Source organism: Lygodium microphyllum, chromosome 5 (genome assembly GCF_053477565.2).
Source record: "Lygodium microphyllum isolate KBCC chromosome 5, Lygodium_microphyllum_v1.1.10, whole genome shotgun sequence".
Lineage (NCBI taxonomy): Eukaryota > Viridiplantae > Streptophyta > Polypodiopsida > Schizaeales > Lygodiaceae > Lygodium > Lygodium microphyllum.
This window is the reverse complement of record NC_141139.1, coordinates 60,854,376-60,877,232: the sequence shown is the minus strand read 5'-3', so window position 1 is coordinate 60,877,232 and position 22,857 is coordinate 60,854,376. Positions and strand designations below refer to the sequence as shown.

The following is a 22,857-nucleotide window of genomic DNA, read 5'->3' as shown; positions in this document are numbered from 1 at the left end:
AGAGAAAGCTTAGCAAGAAGATGAGAGAGAAAGCCTTCTTTCAAAAAGTAACTGAGGTTTAGGCTTTCCCTAACTCCTAAGACTCCATTTTTGACCAAAGACCTCTAAAATATGCATAAGGATCCTGCCTCTACTCCTCCTTCAATAATGCCATCCTTTGCTTATCATACTCCCTGTGTACTTGAGTAAAATAGGGTTTTATTGCTTGAAAAGAAAAGTGGATTTCATGAAAGAGGGAAGAAAGGACCAAAGCATTGTGCTCAAATACCAACTATAATGAGCAAGGTTGGAGAGGGAGAAGAGAGGAGAGAAGATTGTAGAGAGAGAGAGAGAGGAAAGAAAAAGATTAGAGAAAGATAAGAAGAGAGAGAAAGGCGAGGAGGCCATGAATGCTAGAAGAGAAGGTGAAGAGACTTGATTATTCATTTAAAACTAATTCCCTAATTGAGTCGCTTAAGAGCTTTAGTTTGCCAATGGCTAAGAGGAAACTATAGTAATGATTAGAGTGTAACTAATGATAATTATGGCCAAATTTCAACATGTTAGGTTTTGAGAGAGAAGAAGATATCTTAGCTAAAAACTCCATTAAAGGTATAGAAAATCTTAAAAGGGAGAGAAGGATTGAAGCTTGGACTCGAGAGCTATGGCGGGAGAGCAAGAGCAAGAAAGAGAGAGACAAGAAATGGGAACTCCAACAGTCACAATGTGTGACCGGGCCTTCCTTTATTCAGACTGTCACTAAAAGAATAAAGAATAAAGTGACGGTGACGGGCGCCCGCCACCTACAGTGTGCAGCAGTGGCGGTGAGTGTCAGTGTAGTAATACACGGGCGGCTAGGCAGAGGTGCCTTTACCCCCAACAACCTCCCACTTAAAGGCGAATCTGCTGTAGTGAGGAGTGAAAAGAAAAAGAAAAAGACAGTACAACATGTACACATGTACAACAGGATGAGGAAAGACGTCATCTCATCCCATGCCCATCAACCTCCTGAGGAAGGAAAAGCGCTCTATAGAGAGGCTTTTCATGAGCATATCTATAGGATTCTGGTCTGTCGAGATCTTGACAAGATCAACAGACTTGTCCTCAACGACCCCACGTATGAAGTGATACCTCACCTCAATGTGTTTTGTCTTCGCATGGAAGACCGGATTCTTGGCTAACTGAATAGTACTCATAGAATCCGAATGCAGTGTAGGGATAGCATCAATACCAAGGTCCGCAACCAAACGACCCAACCAAATGGCCTCCTTGCAAGCCTCACTGGCTACAACATACTTGGCCTATGTAGTAGAAAGGGCTGTACATTTCTACACCCTGGACATCCAAGAAACAACACCTCCAGCATAGGTGAATACATAGCCAGAAGTGGACTTCCTACTATCTGCATGTCCTGCATAATCAGAGTGAGTGTACCCCACGACTCTTGTATCCTGACTGGCATAGCATATGCACATATTTAAAGTGCCCTTCAGGTACCTCATGATACTCTTCACGGCATCCCAATGCTTCTTGCCAGGTGTAGCCATATAGCATGCCACAACACCAACTGCAAAGGCAATATCTGGACGAGTGGCTATCATGGCATACATAAGACTGTCCACTGCGGATGCATAGGGAATCTTGGCCATCTCAGCCCTCTGCTCATCTGTCTGCGGACAATCAGCCTATGATACCTTCACATAAGAAGGCAATGGACAGCCAATAGGCTTTACGTCCTACATGCGGAAGCGCTCAATGACTTTATGAATGTACTCCCTTTGTGACAAGTAGAAGAGTCCCTGATGCCAGTCGCATCTAATGCGCATACCAAGTATGTGAGCGGCATGTCCCAGATCTTTCATCTCAAAGCTCTTCGTGAGCTGAGCCTTAAGAGCATCTAGCTCATCATGAGTTTTCCCTGCTATCAGCATATCATCCACATAGAGTACCAAAAGCAATAAAGAATCATCATGGGCTTTCTTCGTGTAAAGACACATATCCATAGCACTCATGCTGTAGCCCTGTGACTACATAAAGGCATCAAACTTATGATACCACTCCCTAGGTGCCTGTTTCAAGCCATAAAGACTTTTCTTCAATTTGCACACTAGGTGCTCCTAGCCAGGTTCTGCAAAGCCCTTAGGCTGCTCCATATAAATCTCATCATGCAAGTCCCCATGTAAGAAAGCCGTCTTGACATCCATCTGGTATAAATCCAAGTCAAGCTAAGCAACCAAAGCCAAGACTAAGCGCAGGGTGGTCATCTTAACCACAGGAGAAAAGACCTCATCAAAGTCCATACCATGCTCCTGCTTAAAACCATTTGCTACCAATCTAGCCTTGTATGCCAGCTTGGGGTGTCCAGGGGTACTTTTCAGCTTGTACACCCACTTGCACGGCAAAGCCTTCTTGCCCATAGGCAAGGAAACCAAATCCCAAGTCTCATTCTTATGCAAGAATTCTATCTCAGACTGCATAGCCCTCTCCCAGGAATGACTGTCACCCCTACGCATAGCCTCATCATAAGTGAAAGGCTCTTCGGCATTTATAACCAAGACATAATGCATCAAGGGCTGAAATCTATTAGGTGGACATCTGTCTCTAGTAGACCGTCTCACGACAGGCTCTACTGCCTGCCCAGCTACCTATCCAACACCCTAACCATGACCATCTGCTCTGCTATAGGCTGTCCAACTGGCTGTGTGGGAGCTCTCGGCTCCTCCTGAAATATGACCCTGCGAATCTCAACAACTCTCTCAGGCTGCTGATGCATCTTGTCTTCATGGAAGACTACATCATGACTGCGGATGACTTTCCACACCTGCGGATCCCAAATATGGTAAGCCATCTCTACTACATCCCCATAATAAAGGAAAATGCATTTGACACTCTTAGGATCCAAGTTACTTCTCTTGTCCCTGGGCACATGGCAAAATGCCTCACAGCCAAAGACACGGAGATGCGCATAAGAGGGAGGTTTTCCAGTCCATACCTCCTCTGCAACCTAGAAATCCAAACCACTAGAAGGTGATCTGTTTATGACATGCACAGTTGTACTAACTGCCTCAGCCCAAAAGCTCTGTGGTAGGCCTGCGTGGCTAAGCATACTATGTACACGCTCTTGGATGGTTCTATTCATCCGTTCAGCCAAACCATTCTGGGGGGGGTGTAGGGGGCGGTCAACTGACACTTAATACCCCTCTCATCACATAACTACTCAAAAGCACATGAGACATACTCACCCCCATTATCTGTCCTTAGGCATTTTAGCCTATACCCAGACTGATTCTCAACCAATGCAAGCCATCTCTGAAACATAGCCAAGAAAAATTTCCGTGAAATATCATCTATGAACGTAACAAAATACTTTGCACCACCCATAGACTGACAAGGCATGGGCCCACAGACATCCAAATGTACCAATGCCAAGGGCTCAATCATGTGTGGTTTACCAGACTTCTTATGCGTAGACCTAGTCTACCTACCATAAAGACAATGCTCACATGAATCAAAACATGCATAATCAAGGGGCGGTAAGTACTGCAAACCAGAAAGCATTTTCATTCCCTTCAAAGACATATGGCCCAAACAGGCATGCCAAAGAGAGACATATGGGATAGAACCCACAGACAAAACATGATCAAGGAAAGAAGTGGATACAATTAGGGGATAGAGGCTGCTAGCCTTGGCACCTCTCGCAATCACAAGTCTGCTACGAGTGATCTTCCATGCAGAGTCTCCAAAAGATACATGATAACCTGCATCATCAAGCTATCCAGCTGACATGAGACTGCATGTCAAAGCAGGTACATGACGTACATCCTGCATAACAAAACTGCTGCCAGAAGGAAACTGCAGCCTAACATCACCAATGCCCACAATATCAAGAGAGCTGTCATCATCCAAGTGCATAGAACCCGAAACAGTACGGTATGAATGAAACCACTCTTGGCAAGGTGTCACATGAAAGGACGCACCTGAGTCCAAGAGCCAACACTGTGCATACATAGAGTGTATCTCTATCATCTGCGAAGCACTAGAAGAAGCTGTTAGGATATAATCATCATCATCAACATCCTCGGGCTGCATAACATTGATCTCTTTAATTTTAACACTGGACTTTGTAGGCACTATGCTGCGATCAGAAGACTTATCCTATACTTTGTCTTTCACCTTATCTTTGCGCCTTTCATTGCGCAGTTCATGGCATTGTGGCCTAATATGGCCCTTTTTTCCACAATGGTGACAAGTAACATCTGCATTCCTACCACGAGATTTGCTACATGACTTCCCACGAGACTTGGACCGAGAGTTCTAAGAATCCCATCCACGGCCATTGCCACTGCCATGCTTTCCATATCCATCATTCCTGCCCCTAGCTGTCATAGCATGCGACACACGAGAGGCATCCAAATTCTTACGGTTAACCTCTTCCTGTAAAAGAGCACTCTCAACATCAGATAATTTCAAGGTAGCAGTAGAGGCACATAATGCAGTGCGGAATATATCCCATGACTCATTAACAGTACCAAGCAAGAAAAGAGGAGTGACATCCTCTGCAAAAGTGATATCCTGCAAAGTCAAGTTCTTGAGTATGACATGGAACTGGCTCAAGTGAGCAGACATGGTCACATTCTCCTTCATGCGCAGATCCATAAGCTGCTTCAGCCAATACATTTGACTCGTTGGACTTTTCTTGTCATAGAGATTCTTGATTTTATCCCACAACTGCCATGCACTCTGTTCTTCCTCAAAGACATTGTAATGAACCTGTTCTGTGAGAGACAATACAATAGTGGACTTGCATAACTCATCAAGCTCAAGCCATTCCTCATCTAGCATAGTTGCAGGCGGATGCCCGGTCAACCTCAAAGGTTTGATCTGCGATTTTTGCACCAACACCTGCCAAATCTGACTCTTCCAATAAGAGTAATTCATACCATCAAGCTTAGTGATGTTGAAAATAGCATGATCAGTGGACGAACTCGCCATAATGTAAACTGGAAGACTGTAGAAAGTTCAAAACTGCTTGATGTTTACTACAGAAAATGACAAAAAAATCACCAAAATCGAGAGAAAATGGTGAGAAAAGTGGAACCAAAGCTGCTGCCCACCAAGTACTAGTGAAAGTACATCATTTTAGAATGTTTCAGCATGAAAAATCCATGTCAGTCCATACATATATGCTTGCTGTAATAAATTACAGATTTCAGTAAAAGAGAGCTAACAGTGCCAAAATCGGATCCCAAGGCAATCAGATATTGCCAAGACCAAAGCCGGCATCATGCGGGCATAACATAAGCATATGACGGTCGATAAGCATGAATCCAACACCCAAGTATGTCATACTAACATCTACCAGTGAGTAGGCACACCCCCAATCAGCGGGGCAAAGTGTTCCTGCCACTACCAAAACTTAACACAAGTAGGTGTCAGCTCACAAAGATACGGATCCAAATCTGAGACTCAGCTCATAAGCATACAGTGAACCAAGACATATAATGTATCATCCCAGATGGTAAGAAATCCCAAAGTCTCAAGTGTCTGTAACTGCTCAATAGCATGTAACTGCACAATACATAAAGGCATCACCTGCTCAATGTTTGATAAGCATTCAAGAATTCTCCCACTGGCACAAAAGCCGTATGTACGAGCTCAAGAGCTCAAACCAAGGCAAGACACAGTGCCAATGACATAAGTCCAAGACAATACATCAATAGTACATCCCGAACATGTAGGTGGTAGAGCATCCATATGTTGCATCCATAAGCATGTAAGACATCAAGTACATCCCAATCCAAACTCAGACAAGCCAAGTAACATCCAAGACAACTCCAGATAATCCAAAATGCATCCAAGGTAGAGCTTCAATGAGCACTCAAGCTCAATGTATGCATAGGATAATCAACCGTGACATGAGCATCAAGCCGTAGGCAACCGTTATGCATAAACCCAAGGGGCATCACTGTCAAAGCATATACCACTATCAAGCACGAACCATGTCAATGAGTGCATAATTTCAAAGCTCTTCCAAAAGCATCCGTAATGAAATCCAAGCTCAAAGTCGTACCCTGAAGATCAATACTTCATGGCATATATCCAAGACATAGGCCGGAACCAATAGGCATAACCCAAGGCATGTAGAATAGCTTCAGCCCGCTTTTATTACAGCATGAAATGACTATCAAAACTGAGAAATTTCAGTCCCAAACCAGTGCCAAAATGATGGCATAACATGTGCAATCCATCCCCAAGTCGATCGGCATCCAATAGGCATCAAACCAGTTGACTATGTATGCCTAGACAAGCATAGCATTTACTGTCAATGTAGCATCAACATAACATGACTGTGAACTGCTGTAAACAGTCCAAAACAGTGTTTGAATCAGCCCCAAATCAATGTCCAATGCTCAAGCCTTCAAGACCAGGCCATAGACCATGTCAAGAGTGCATTATGAAGCCCAAACATCATGCCAATGACCACTAGGAAGTAGGGGGCTGCCTTGGTACTGTACACGAGCTACAAAAAAATGGTGCAAACTGTCTAGATCTGTAGGGGAGTCCTGCTACTCACGTGGCTGAAGTTTGAGGTCTTGGCGAGCAAGAGAAGTGGCCAATGGTGGCCCACAATGAGCCCCAACAAGTCTTGTTCAAAGGCAAGTGAGATATGAAGCAAGGGAGCTTCAATGGTGGCTGCCCCAATCTTGTTTACAGCCTATGAGACCTGATAACTGAAGTAAACCCTAAAAAAAAGGTTCAAATACCTTTGCTTGAATTCCTTGAGGGTGCCTCAATAGGCCGGGAAGAAGCTCAAGAAGCCGGAGAGTGACGGGAGCTCGGTAAGGTCGGATATCGCTGCCGGGAAGGAGACCCAATACGAGTGGGGAGTCGATGGGAAGATGAGAATGCCATGAACCAAGCTCAAGAGTGGGGAAGCTGAGCTCTAATACCAGTTGAAAGGGAGAGAAGGATCAAAGCTTGGACTCGAGAGCTATGGCGGGAGAGCAAGAGCAAGAAAGAGAGAGACAAGAAATGGGAACTCCAACAGTCACAATGTGTGACCGGGCCTTCCTTTATTCAGACTGTCACTAAAAGAATAAAGAATAAAGTGACAGTGAGGGCGCCCTCCACGTGCAGTGTGCAGTGGTGGTGACTGTCAGTGTAATAATACAGGCGGCTAGGCAAAGGCACCTTTACCCCAACAAAGCTTGAAGAAAGGGAAAATAGAACTCTTATTTTCAAAAGTAGTCATGACTTATTGATTCTCTAACCTCAATTAGCCATGTTCCTCAAAAACCCCTTCCAAAGTGACTATAGATTCATCCATGATCTAGTATTTTAGTCATGATGTTGCCAAACTTAGTCCTAACCTCTTGTCAAAGGTCCAATATAGTCCTTCATGTAGATAGCTTGCAAGTATCTACCATGTGTCTCATGTACCTCTTGCCTTGGATTTTAAGATGTAAAATAGGAAAAATGAATGTGGAAAAAGAAGAAGTAAAATGGAAAAAGGGCCTAATCTTGAATAACACTTCTAAAGAAGGAGATAGAGATGAGAAAGAAAGTTTTTAGAGTAGAGAGAAATTCTAGTCAAGGAGAGAGAAATTCTAGAAGTAGAGAGAGAGAGAGAGACAAAAAGAAGAGAGAGAAAAGAAAGGAATGCATAGCAACTAGACAAGAAGCTTGTAGATGAAGAAGATCTTGTATTATTAATTGAATGAATCGAAAATTAATCCTCTTATATTTTATACTCATGCTAGTTTGGGTAGAGTATTTCTCACACTAAAAGTAATTGTCTATTTTTCCCTTAATCATATAAGTAAAATCACAGAGTTAATGACATGTTAGTATTACGAGATCGAAAAAATGTATTAATATCATAGCAATCCTTGGTTGCACTAATCACTTGTTTATTTGATCCTTCTCTAGAATAGCCCATTCCAGACATTCACCACTATCAATATACATCTAATCACCAATGACGTAGATGAGTTTCTATGTCCATTGTATAATCATATGCATCATAAATTGACAAATGTCGTCATTTTGCATATTGTATTGTGAATCATGTCACACTTCTCTCCTATTAAGAAGTTCTTTTCTATAAAATATAAAATGGGCATGAGCATCTTGTGCTAGATATAACTTACTTGCTCAATTAGAACAATCATGACATTGGCTTTTCTACTTACATAAATAGTATCTTTGTCATCAATGATGCAATTTGTGTGGTAATAAAGCATCACAAGTATCGAGATATGCCATGTATCTATAGACAAATAATAAGAAGTCTTACTTATTGTTCTTACTTAGGGGACATTGGTGCACAGATCGGATGCCGTAAGCGTGCATAGTGAGCGTCAGAAGGTACCCAAGAACAAAAGAACTCTACTTTTTACACACAAATCAATGTAGAAGACTTGCACGGCATGAACAAGAGACCAATTGGGTGCAATCTCCCCCCATGCCTTGTGTGAGCGCTCCACAAAGCATGTATTTTATGTATCAATCATCTTCAAGCTCAAATAATAGCCCAAATTACAAAATAGCACGCTTTTGGCTTTTGAGTTTGCTTTTGTGCCAAATAGAAATAAAGCTAATGGGTGGGCGCCCAAGAAGTCAGGCATACCCAATACAATGTCCAAATACAAATATCTAAACCGTACGCCCATGCGCATACAAAAATAACAATAAATAAATATCAAACGCCTTGATAAATAGGCGCGACAAAATATAGGCACCATGCCTAAGGTATGCGCCCATCAAAATATAGATGATAACTCGAATACATGCTATCCTCCAATGCTTTCTACCGCCACTGCTGCTATCTCTACACATTAACCGAAGCATTCACAATCGTTACTAAAATAATACAATTAAATTGACAAAAGTGAATACCTAGTAGTCTTCAGCTAAATAAATCAATTGGTTAGAAATTAATCCTAACCTTAATTTATCACGAGTGCACACTCTAAACTCATAAACATTTATTAATTTAATATGTATTTTGCGGAATCACCCGCTATGGAATCACCCATGTACACACTAAATTAACAAAATGCCCGAAAAGGATAGGCGTCCCCATCGACTTCTTGCACAAAGAATCCACTTTGTGTATGAGCCCCGGTAATAAAAGTTTACGGAATCCACCGTAAAACCTCACGGAATCCATCGTGGCACGGAATCCACCGTGTAATATGCCTCCTGGCATCAAACATAGAGTATATTGTTATAAGATTGCTCATGTATTTGATGGATGATTTTTCCCAATCAACAATCATAGCAACAAATGTAAAGTACTCCAAAATATGAGCTAGGAAATTGTCTCAGCCAACTAGACTAATCGTATGTTGCTAAGTTGACTAAGTTAAATGCAATACATATATTGATATAGTTTTTGTTATAGAGTATAGATCAATATATGATTTTTGTTATAGCATGCATATATTCTCTACCTCTATTGGTCTCTTCAAGAGCTCAACAACGAAACATTGGATGGAGAATATTATACTTTCAATTCAATATTATTATGGCTCAACAACCTCTCATTTACTTGGCTAGCACTCTAAACTCTAAGCCATCATGCTCTCTTCTCTCACTTCCAATGCAATTAAGAAAACAAAACAATTCAAGAGGGTGTAGCAGACTCACTTGCTTATCTTCCAACATTATAGCCCAAATGTTGTCAAAGGTTAGTTGGTGACCTTATAATTCATGTGTGATTCCTTGATCCCCTCCACCACTCCTTCCCCTAGGATAGGGGGGGAGTCAAGTATAGTAGGCCTAGAGTTATAGCTTATCTAGCTCAATAGTGAATTTTTCCATTGTGATACTATTTGATATAAACTTATTACATTCTAACTTTTGTTCACATATGTGAATGTAACATATGTCCATCAAGTGGTACCCTTATGTAAGCACACAAATATGTTACATGGGTTCTTGAAAATCCCTTTATTGAACCCACATGTTGCTTACATACTTATGCTTGAACATCTAGGAACATAATGTGTTTATAGGGAGGGCTAATAGAGGCAATAGGTTGGGTTTGGCCCTTGATGGATCAACACATCGCATGGATGATCTATGAGCTACAAGAGTTGTCTAGTCTATAATTGATAGCTTGCTTAATAATATACAACATGCAAGCTTAATATTTTAGCTCAACCCTTTCCATTCTCTCTCACTAGCTTTTGTACATTTCTTCCCTACCCTCTATGATTTAAGTGGTCTTCAAAAGACAAATCCACCTTTGGAGGTCCAAATTTTGACCGAAAGAATGAGAAAGACTTTTATAAGATCATTGGATTTACACTATTTACAAGACAAACCTAGTTTTTAAAGCACATTTCTTTAAGCTAGCATGAGACATTTTGTTATGTCTAGGTCCATGATAAAATTTTGGCTAATGCACAGGTCAAGAGAGAAACAAAAAGTGACAGTATTTCATATTTATTGAATACAAGAGCATGGTGGCTATGAAAATTCAAACTTTGCATTTTGATGGGTTTATATTATGTTGTGTAGTTTGCTACCTATTGCACACTTGTTAAATCAAATAATTGTCATTAACATTGTACGAACAAGCACAAGTAAAGGAATACAACTATAGGAGTACTTGGGATAAAATTTTATATGTGACTATGTTTATGTACTATTACTCTAGAGGTTTCCACATAAATTTAGTGGATGCCATTCTAGGAATTGCCTACTTGAATAGTTCTAAACCAAAGCTTATTGTCATATTAATAAATATGATTTCGATAAAAGTAGTCCATCATACCTATTCATATTCATATCTATAAATATAAAGTGTTTTTTCATGTTACTATATTAAGACGGCACCAAACAAGTTATTTTATTAAGAAAGGAGAAAAAGTGTTGAACCTTCATGAAGCATCTAGCTGAAATCATTATATGTAGTTTGCAACAAAGAAGTCTTACATTAGAAGAGACTCAAGTGTACTATAGCTAGAGGGTTTGTAAGAAATTTTTAATACCATATCGTGAACACTCCTCTTAAATATTAGTAGAATAGTTGTGTTTGTTTCACATGTATCATTTGCATGCACATATTCTCATCTTTCATAGTGCATATCTTGGATAACAATTATAACGGTTCTACAACTAAGAGTAATGCAATGTGATTGTCCTAAAGTGTGGATGTGAAGGTTATTATGTTGTCAAACAATGTCTAAAATGAGAAGAAAGAGAATTGTTTACATTAACGTTTGACTAAATCATGGCCCTTCTTGTTTCTTTCAAAAGAGCTCAAGGGTGTTAGTACATAGAACCCCTATATAGCACATATGCTTTAAGGGGTATTGTAATTAGACTTTCTACATTCATGTTGTTTAAAGGATTAGATAGATCCCTATGGACCCTCTCTAAAGCTATGCCACCCTACATATAATGTTTTTCATTTTCTATCAATGGAAATTACACATTTTTAATAATGGTAAAATATGAAATTCTCTTATGTCGAACCCATGTGTTATAGGGGACTAGGCAGAGCCAAAAATTGATAGAGTATGATCTACATTAAGGTTGTACCCCTCCTAGATCTTGTAGGGATCTCTAGTCTTAAAATGACAAAACTACCTCAATAGGTGAGTTCAAATGCAAAAACATCACAAATAGAAAACATTTTGTGCCCATTGAGTTGAGGATAATAACTTTTTTCAATATGTCTACACTTACACTATATATAGGAAAAGAGTTCACACTCTAAATTCTCTAAATAGACTTCCATGCCTTTTTTTTGTCAATTATGTAAAATTCAATAGGGGATATTGCTATGTATACTAAAGAGCTTCATTTTCCTACTACATGAGGCTAAGTCTTTGATTTGAAAGCTTGATTATTGCAAATCAATGTCATTTAGGAAAAGTGAAACATCATGGTTGTATTGACAATTTTACATATCATGATTCTGTTAGCCTCCTAAAAGGGCTCACAAAATGTTGCATTTTATTTGAAGAAAACATCCTAATAACGAACAAAAGATATTGGCTTGAGTCCATGATCTCCTCTTTTAGGTGCATAATACCATAAAAAAGGAGTATCTTGACTATGTACTGAGTACGTACTTAAGATATTTCAATCTCAAAATGGATAGATGTCCCTAGCTCCTTTTCTTATAGGAATTTGTTATTGTGCCACTAAGTTCCCCATAGAAAGTTATTTTAACTTATCATGTTCTTAGTGGAGCAAGCTTATAAACAAAGTTTCTTTTCAATAGAGACCTTTAGTGTCTTTTTGGCTCAATGCTTATCCCCAACTTTAATAAATATCAATTTTGACCATTACTCTTTGAAGTAAGAAACATAAGAAACTTCTACTAAAAGAAGAAGCACACAATATTTTATTAAGTGACATTCAATTAGAGAGTTTTTCCCATGTTAATTGCACTCGTCTACAAAGATTGAAGAATTTTGAAAATCTTAAGAACAAGATTTTTGTAGTAACTTATCACCTTTCCATCATACTTGTATGGATGCTCAATAGACATTATTTGTTCCTCACAAATTAAAATATTTCTTAACCCATTTATGGCTAACAAAGTTTTAGGGTGATGTTTTAGAAAAGGGGAATATTTTACTGCAAACTCAATGAGTTGTTTGATTGACATTGATAGTCAATGTTGTCTTGTATTAAGTTTTTCACATAGACTTCTTTGGTGATGTAAAAATAAAAGAATTCATGGAATTTTTTGTGCAAGACACTTTATTAAATGCATGGATGATGGACAGTGTCAAAGTGTAAGTACCTTCATTTTTATGCATAGGCTTTTGACAAGATTAGCATTTTATGCTCACATTGCCTTGAAAGCAATGGTAATAGTTAGATTGAGAGAAGAATAAGCCTTTCTATTGAAAGTACCAATTGAGGAGAATGTAAAAGAATCTTTGTCTCACACTCTCTTTTAACCTTGGTTACATCTCTCTCTCTCTCTCTCTCTCTCTCTCTCTCTCTCTCTCTCTCTCTCTCTCTCTCTCTCTCTCTCTCTCTCTCTCTCTCTCTCTCTCTCTCTCTCTCTCTCTCTCTCTCTCTCTCTCTCTCTCTCTCTCTCTCTCTCTCTCTCTTGCGGCCTCCATTCTTCAAATACAATTATACAAACTACAAGCTCATGAGATTTGTAATGGTGTTTTAGGTAACCTTTTGGTGATTTGGATGTTCCAAATATGCATACCTAGCATATATTAAGGGATCTTAACAAACTCGAGAACAAGCTAGTGAAGAAGTATGTAACCATAAAGCTAGTGTGCAAGGTTGCTAGAAGGTTTTTCTTGTTACATGTCTCTATGAAGCATGACTCACATGTACTTCACTTTTCGATTGAGAATGAGTTGTGGATAGATATTTCACACTAGCTTTTTGTCATTGACTATAATGTGGTGTGCTACATGCTATTGTGACAACAATTTGGTAAAGATGCTTTAGAAAATATTGATGTGGGGGGAAAGAGATATCCATTGAGCTTCAACAACATGGGTTTTGGATCTTGGGATTCTAATTTGATCATTATAATTAGACTACCATTAGGCTAATGGCTTTCATCATGCTATGGACACTTCCCCTAATCATAAACTAAAAGAAAATGTTTTATTACATATTTTGATAATATTATCTTGCATCCTAACCTCAAGATTTTTCATAAACATCACTCAATGTTGTAGTTTACTTTATAATTGCCTCCTCATCTAATCTAGAATGAGATAGAAGGGAATGATGAATCCATAGAACATGATATGGGAAAATAGGGCTTAAAATAGCTCATGGTGATCCTCTTCCTACCAAACGAGAAGGTTAAATTCTGAAATTAATCTTTGAAATGAGGAAGCTCTTGTAAAAGGGAGGGGCATTATACATTTTTTTGAGAAATGGTTTTTAAGTTTGATGCTAGAAGTAGGCATTGAATTTGATGCATAATGGCAGGCATCAAGAAAAATTTGATGCATAATGGCAGGCATCAAGAAAAATTTGTGCTGCTTTCAACACAATTCAAAAGAAAATCTCAAAAAAAATTCCCACTCTATTTGGTATGTGAGATTCTATATATTATAGATTTTTTTGCGCTTGTAGGAAGAATTATTGTCGTACAAATGAATAATTGTGCATTAGTTGAGGTGTATTTGTTGTTATTGTGTGCATACATGTATATAAATAAATAAAACATGTATCACTTTTATTTTTAGGTTGCACCTCATAATGCCCAAAATTTTTAGAAGTTGTTATACAACAAGTATTTTCTATGATCTCTTTTATTTTGCTTGTGTTATCCAATAGATGTCAATTATGTAGCATCTTGCTTGTTTTTCTTAACTTGTTTCACCCTTCGTTAAGAAAGTTTGCTTTTGGGGAGGAGAGCTAGGGGACAAGTAAACCAAAAAAAGAAAGGCCTAACAAATAAAATTGTTTAAAAACTGAATTGAGTGATGAGTAGTATGGGAATCATTTGGATAGAGATAACAGTGCATGTCATTTTAATGGGTGACGATATCATCATTCGTAATTTCAATATGACCTATGCTAGAGATCTATTGACAAAAGATCTAAGAATATGCAAAAATTAAATGCTTCAAATTTTTGTGAAAGAAACTAAGAAAAATTATCCTAACCTCCTCCTTGGTAGGGTCATGGAGGTGGAGGGTTTGAGTGCGATCAAGCCCTGTTGTTAGTTGGGCTTGTGAGGTATCCTAACCTCCTCCTTGGTAGGGTCATGGAGGTGGAGGGTTTGAGTGCGATCAAGCCCTATTGTTCGTTGGGCTTGTGAGGTATCCTAAGTTTAGGAAATTGAGGGAAGAATATAAGGAAAACACTATGCATTGACAAGGTATGGTTTTAAGAAATTGATTGGGGGGGGTGACTGGTGGGGGACAAGTGACGCACTAGGAAGAAGTGGGGGGCACTATTGACATAGTGTGTACTTGAGAGAGAGAGAGAGAGGAGAGGAGAAAAAGTGGTCTTAGGTTTCACAAATTACAATCGTGCTGTCCACGCGCCGTTGTTCGCAGAGACGCATCCACGCAAGCCCTCACAGAACTTTTCCTTCCCACCTCATCGTCATTCCCTCTCTCTCTCTCTCTCTCTCTCTCTCTCTGCGTCTGTGCCTGCGCGCGTACAAAAGCAGGCAAGCTGATCGTATTGTCGGCGCCCATTCTGCTCGTCCTTCTTCTTCTTCTGCTGCTGCTGCTTCTAATTCTGCTTCTTCTTCTTCTTCTTCTTTTGCTCAAGAATTAGAAGAAACAAGAAGGATGCGCCCTTCCGTGCTGTCCACTTCTGCAGCTGCTCCTGCTGCCCTTCACGTGGAGAAACACTTCGAGTCGAGCGAGCTGGTGCGCGACATCATCATCGGCATGTCGGACGGCCTCACCGTCCCCTTCGCCCTCGCCGCCGGCCTCTCTGGCTCCTCCGCTGCAGCCTCCTCTATCGTCGTCACCGCCGGCCTCGCCGAAGTCGCGGCGGGCGCCATCGCCATGGGCCTCGGAGGGTAACCATCTCTCTCTCCTTCTCTCTCTCTCTCTCTCTCTCTCTCTCTCTCTCTCTCTCCCCCAAAAAAAAAACACACTTAACCACCTTAACTACCTCAATTTCTCATGCATTAGTAGCATAAGCCCACACCCCACATGAATTAGTAGCATAAGCCCACACGTACCCCACATGTGTAACCTATCCCTAATTATACTTTGAGGCCTCATACCTACATAGCTACCCAAACATCACATCGTGCTAACAATTCATTCATACGCACCTTGATTACCCCGTGATCCCTTTAGCGCCTACATAACATCAAATGACTCTCATCTTTCACCCTTCCACCACAAAGTAGCTCAAAATCCTCAACACCCCAATGCCTCCTTACTTTCTCAACGTTTCATTGGTGTTATTAGCCATACAATTATTCACCTATAGGATTTGGGATGTTGCTCTATACATTATGCAGCTTTTTTCTATATCTCCATATACCAATCACGACGCTCTCACAGGCTTCAAATACAAATGCTATCTATATTTCATGCAACTATCATTTATGCCCATACAAGTTTCAAAAGCATTGGTTCAAATACTATGGAAGACAATTTGCCTATGCGTCATCCATAGTCGACACAGAATAGTAAACGAATTCTTTTTAAAACCTATACCCGGTTGTCTCATTGGTTAAAAGAGCACTTTGGAAAGCCACAAGGCAAATCATTGACCAAAGATACAAAGTAGCACCATCTTGAAAGCCCTAAGATGTCGTTGTTCACTTTATTAGGTAGCGTAGTTGCAATAAGTTGTGCCTTGATTGACTTGAATGGTAACGATAAGATACAAGTGAGTAGATTAGATTTGTCGGGGATTAGTGGGCGGGGGAGGCCTGATTGTGCTCATGGAATGACTCGAAAGGACAGGTATCTAGCTGCGAAGAGCGACACGGATCATTACAATCGAGAAGAGAAAAGAGAGAAGGACGAGATAGTGGATGTTCCGGATAAAGGTCTCTCTCTCTCTCTCTCTCTCTCTCACCTTTCACTAACTCGATAACGCATGAACTCTCTCTCTCTCTCTCTCTCTCTCTCTCTCTCTCTCTCTCTCTCTACCTGTCTGTGTGTCGAACCTTTCACTAATTCGATAATGCATGAGCTCTCTCTCTCTCTCTCTCTCATATTCCTATTGGCGGTGTTGGTTTCCAGAGGCGGATGAAGTGGCCGAGATATTGTCGAAGTTCGGGCTTCAGCCACCCGAGTACAAGCCGGTTGTGGAGGCCTTGCGAAAGAGACCAGACGATTGGCTTGAATTCATGATGAAGTAACTACCACCACTCCATTCCTCAGCCCAAATATTTTTCACAACTATATATATATATATATATATATATATATATATATATATATATATATATAGTGGCTATCAAATCATAACTCTATGGGTTGCTGGCATTTGTCGGGTTGCTCAAGCTGGGCAATGTTTACCTGAACATGAGCTGGGCTGGCTTTGTCGTGCACACAACTCACTGTGCCAAATGGTTACTTGAGCATAGCTAACATTGTTATGCCCACTTTCAATATTGTGTGAGATGGTTGCTTAAACAATCAAAAAAGAAAAAACAATACTAGTCTAGGAAGTTCATTGCAATGTTGGCCCTCCTGCTGCTAAACAATAGGTAGAATAAATGGGTGGGTGCTAATAGTAGCTCCCTCTTCCAAGCTCCCCCTACTTACATTCTACTAGAATCACCCACATTCTCATGACGTGCCATGCTTGTTATGATTGGATCCAACTTTAAGAGATATAAATGTTGAAGGTGTGTTGATTGCCTTCTTGTGTGGATGACTAATGTTCTATAATTGATTGGGTCTACTTGCTCTAAAAGAATAGAAAGAATTTCATACTTTTTCCAAGAAAATTGATGTCCATGAGAGACAAGTTGCAACATGGGATTAAGAACTTAGTGGGGGTAATTGTAGGACATATTGCACTAGAATATAACATCAACTCATGTACCTTATTTGAGATTTAATTACTTTTGAGCGATCTAACACATCATCATATCCTCATGTACCTTAGACATTGTATCTTGACAAGATTTTCACACTTATCAAGACATGCAACAAATTTAAATCTAAGTGAATCTCAAAATTTAAGCTCAATTAAAGAATGTATCATAGTGAAAAATCATTAGATGATCTCACATAATCTTAAAGACATGCAATAAATTTAAATCTAAGTGAAGCTCAAAATTTCAACTCAATTGAAGAATGCCTTAGTGAAAAGTCATTAGATGATCTCACATAATCTTAAAGCTCCATCACATAATCTTTAAGTTCCACCAAATTGTATCTTATATTAGATTTTTCAAATTGCAGGTTTGAGCTAGGACTTGAAAGACCTGACCCTGGACGAGCAGTCAAAAGTGCATCCACCATAGCAATCTCATACATTGTAGGCGGTCTCATCCCATTGATCCCATATATGGCATTCACTCATGTGCAAGATGCATTATTTGTATCCATAGGGATGACCCTATTTGCCTTATTTATATTTGGGTTCTTAAAGGGTCATTTCACGGGTACTCCTCCTTTAAAGAGTGCATTGCAAACAATGGTGGTAGGAGCGTTGGCATCAGCTGCTGCATTTGGCTTGGCACGTGCTATTCAAGCCACTAGTCATAAAAATCATGATTCAAAGACAAGTGTTAACAGCCAAAACTTGTTCTCAACATTCACTATAAGAAGGGCTCTCACTCCACCTTGATCCTTGTGGGCATGTAGTTATTTGAATTACCCATGCTTTTCAAGTGGATATCTAGTGTGTATATTCTCTCTGAATACAATGTATAATTGTGCTTCCTTATATTAAATGATTATCAATAGAGCTCTCAAAACCTTATAATAAATTTAAAAAGTGATGCATTGCATCATATGCATTCCATATTGACTTAGTGCAACCATGCTTCTCACTCCACCTTGATCTTTGTGGAGATATAGTTATTCAAATTGCCCATCTTTTTAAAGTGGATACTCAATGTGCACACTTGCTCTTAATACTATGTTAATTAGTTGTTTGCTTCCTTTCTTAGTGATTTTAGTAGAGTTTGAATGACCCTCTAGAAATCTTATAGTATGTTAAAAAAGGACATTTTGCATCACAATCATTCCATTTTCACTTAGCAACATCTTGCTCATTTCTTACATTTTATGTCCTCGTAAGAGAACTCACAAAGTTTCACATTAAAAAAGGAAGTGAGAGATCTTCAAGGGCCATGCATAAAATTAGCATTACCATTTGAATAGACTAGTTCTAAGCAACATGATTGCAAATTGTCCCCTACACATATGCTTGAAATACTTAGGTGGCATACTAGGCATGTAAAGATTGAAAAGAGTAGTAACTATTTTCTTCCCAACATGAATTGAAAAATCATATTAACAAATGAAGGGTTGCTAATTAAAGCCAGAAACATCAAACTCGAGATGAAATTGGTCATTTAATTAGTGTTATTGATATAACAAGCATCCAAATCTAACATAGGAGAAAAAGGGAATAAGAGTGCCATAGATCTTAGGTTCACCACCAAACCAAAACAAACCTTTATAAAGACTCCTACCTGTAGCTTTACCCTTAGCTTTAGTTAAAGTAGCTTCCTTGACCCCACTCATATGTAGGTTATTCCTTTAGGACACTTAGGTATACAAATGACTTAAAACTATAGAGACCTCAAAGAATCAATTATGTGCATTCCTTCCCTCTAGGGAAAGGTTCTTAATTTTCATATTTTAAAAGCAATTTGTGATATTTTTAGGATTCATTTCCTCTTGGGATGAATTCTTGGCATTCGATACTTTAATCTTACTGTAAATTTTTTGTTATATCATTAGAATGTCGGAACTTGTTTTCAATATCAATCATTAGAATTTTTCTCGAGTCATTGTTTGGCAAGTACAACATTTTGTATTTTACCTTCTTTGAAGCTACTAACTCTATAGCTACCTTTTATTGATATGTGCATGTCTTTGTTCTTTGTGATTGAATCCAATCAAGTTAAAAATGATATGAGTATAACTCTTGCATGAAATTCTAAGTATTCCCATTACTAGAGTCATTTGTTGCACATTGAACTATTGTATCTTTCCTATGTGGTCTTGGGGAATCCACCTTGAAAATATGTAGATCCGTCACATTGGTTCATCATCAAAAGGAGTTTTCAAATACATAACTTTAAAAAAAAACATAGAATTATCTGTAGATGGGTTTTTGAAATTAACCATAGAGAAAATCTAAAACTTTATTAAGAAAGTGGAGTGACTTAAATATTGACTATTCCTAAGTACAAATAGCTTTCAAAACACCTCCTCAACCCTTGTGACATAGAGGATTTCAATATTGGACATCCCGTCCCCCTTTGGGTATGTAATGCACAGCTTTCATGGGAATATAGATGATGCTTTTCTCAAAGTAGCATAAGTTTTTTGTGAGTCCCAATAATTTCCAATTTTAGATACTTATTTCCTGCAATAAAGCACAAAGTGCATATACTTGTAACCTTAGCTTGGGTGATTTGTCTAAGTCTTGAAGCTAGGGTTTAGTATAAAAGCTTGAGATGTAAGCATGCACACATCTTTATACACAATAATCAAATACTATCTTGATGCCTCCATCTTGGGACTCCCACCATTGCAAAAGGTGAGTGCCTTGCTCCTCCATAGCAAGAGATGGGTATCTTGCCAAACTCCCACCATCATTTTCATTGTATTTTCTCTATGGTAATATGGTTCATGTCTATGGCTACCTTGGCTATGGCTATTTTCTCATTTCTTGAGTTTTTTATGGATATTTCCTTTGTGCAAGAATTGTGAGGATGTGTTTTTTTACATTGGTATCTAAGCCTTTCTTTGATCCAATTGCATGGTCATTTTCTTGTCATAATCTAGTCACAAACATTAAGACATGTAACTAGAGTTGAAGGAATGGTCATAGTGTTTGGTTACTTCAAAATTGTGACTAGTTAGGGACTTTTGAAATAAAGTGTGATTTTTTTGGAGCTTCTTGGAAGAGATTTTGACCTCTTGCTATGGTGGGAGGTCCAAAGAAAGGGTCCTCAATTATAAAATTGATTAATGTGCAAAGAAGATCTATACATGTTTACATCTTAAGCTCTTATACTAAAACCCCAGCTTTAAGACTTAGACTCCTTACTCAATCTAAGGTTACAAGTATATGCACTTTTTGCTTTATTACAAATGTAAAGAAGGGTTGTTCTCATAGCCCTTGCATAAAGGAAATATTCATCGAATACTCAAAAACAAGAAAATAGACATAGCCAAAGTAACCATAACCATGAACCATGTTATCATCGACAAAAAACAATGAAAATGATGTTGGGAGTTCAGCAAGGTACTTATTCCAAAATGGAAGCCTTAAGATAGTATTTGATTATTGTGCATAAAGATGTACAAATTCTTACATCACAAGCTTTTATACTAAAAAATAGCTCTAAGACTTAGACTAATCACCCAAGCTAAGGTACAAGCATATGCACTTTGTACTTTATTACAAGCATCCTCGGTCTAAAGGAGCTTTGTACTCAAAGCCAAAAAAAGTACAATGGGAGTTTACAATGAAAGCTGTGGATGATGTAGATCCATACTAGGGCAGAAGTCCTCGTGCTCATGAAGATCCCCTTGAATCAATGAAGTACAAGTGAGGATCATTTTTGAATTGTTGCAGCTATCCAAATAGGGTTGTCATGGGAAAGATTGCCATAACTTTTGATAGACATGACCGATTTCAGCAAATGAAGTGTCATAGTAAAGTAGACACTACGAAGTATGTCTACAACCAAGAAATTTGCAATTTGAGCAAGTTGTGTCAATTTATTTTATGAATGATATTTTATATAGTAAGGTGTTTCTAATTCTGTAGCTCAAGTAACCTCACTATTTGAAGGAGAACATCATAACTTCATAAGGATAGCTTAATGTAATTGCATGTTGGATTTAAGATTTACAAATAGAGACATGTCAATATTCTTATAGTGAATGTGTTTGAAGGAAAACAACCACATGAGTCAAATGGAAATCCATCATAGTAATCATTATCTGCATCATAAGGGCCTTCCATGAAAACATGTGAATCTAAAATACCACCTCGATCAAAGGGAAACATATCTACCAAATCACGAGTCTCATCAACCCCAAGATCAAGATCATATTTGTGAACGCCTTAATCCACAAACCCATATGCACTCGAATCAAATGGAAACATAGAATCATGAAAATCAAAGGAAAGCATATAATATTCTTCCCATAAACTTATGTGTATCGTCATTGGTTGTCTAAACTTGTTAAATTGTCCATAAACCTCTTCTTCAAATTCAATATTTTCCTCATCATCCTCATGGTTTTCTTAATCATGCTCTTTATCATCTTTCATAGGTTAATGTATATCGACTCCATGGGTTCATGTGGCTTCAACTTTAAGTCGTTTCTCTTGGATTCATCATACTCATCCACAATTGTCTCTTCAATAACTCATGTCATTATTATATTCTTAGCCTTGCATTTGTCTTTATGATTGGAAGACATTGTTTTAGCACATTTGTAGCATAAACCTTGAGTATACAATTCTCTTATCTTCACATTGGTTAAGTATCTACTTCTAGGCCTACTACTAATGATCCAAAGCCAATGAATCGATCAAATCAACCCCATAGATTCATCGATGTAGATTATGAACATGCATGTCATGGGCATCAACCTCATGATCAATTACATGCATCTGGGCAATATTCTTATGAGAGGCCACATCCATAACCTCCTTTATTGAACAATTCATCTACTTCCTATGCAAACTGTAGGTTTATTTTGCTTTAAAAAATAGTAATAGCAAGTTGAGTGGCTATGTGGGAGAATCCTCAACAAGGTTACTTGAAGTAAATACTTAACTAGTGACAAGATAAGAGAATTGCATGCAACCTTCCATCCCAATTTGTAAAGTTAGCTATCAATTTTGCTATTGCTTGATCAAACTTTGAATCCCTATCCATTTGTAAGAGACTTGTAGTAGAATTGGAATGTCAATCAAAAGATAGGGAATATGCTTGCTGGATATTTCTCCAAACCAAGTTATGTATGGCTTCAAAAAAATCTTTGGGGATAGGGAAAAGGAAAATCTGATAATCACTTGATTCCAAAAAAGGAAACTCTCAACCAAGATAAAAACAGGGTGCATGTCAAGCTGTCCATAGTGTTATGCACAACAATGTTTGACATGAAACTACGATAACTCCATGGTTAATCCAAATTGGCCATATGGGAGCTTATTTGAAACATGACATCCAAATATATCATGTCATAATCCTGATCCAATTCTTAAGTATATTTATTTTTCCAA

The 22,857-nt window shown here is 38.6% G+C and overlaps 1 protein-coding gene across 1 annotated transcript; it reads left to right on the top strand.

The window, feature by feature from the left end:
* Positions 1-15,090: 15,090 nt before the first annotated feature.
* On the top strand, positions 15,091-18,325 carry LOC148035884 (vacuolar iron transporter 1-like). The gene is made up of 4 exons (XM_087677895.1): positions 15,091-15,472; positions 16,377-16,462; positions 16,659-16,773; positions 17,832-18,325. Exons 1-4 carry the CDS (start codon positions 15,237-15,239, stop codon positions 18,217-18,219), a joined length of 825 nt encoding a protein of 274 aa, XP_087534021.1. The 5' UTR covers positions 15,091-15,236; the 3' UTR covers positions 18,220-18,325.
* Positions 18,326-22,857: the final 4,532 nt, after the last annotated feature.

Bases quoted from the DNA above. Each gene is read 5' to 3' on its own strand.
- LOC148035884 (XM_087677895.1), top strand. From the start codon at position 15,237: ATGCGCCCTTCCGTGCTGTCCACTTCTGCAGCTGCTCCTGCTGCCCTT. The intron at 15,473-16,376 runs GTAACCATCTCT...TCGAAAGGACAG, and splicing joins ATCGCCATGGGCCTCGGAGG to GTATCTAGCTGCGAAGAGCG. The intron at 16,463-16,658 runs GTCTCTCTCTCT...GTTGGTTTCCAG, and splicing joins AGTGGATGTTCCGGATAAAG to AGGCGGATGAAGTGGCCGAG.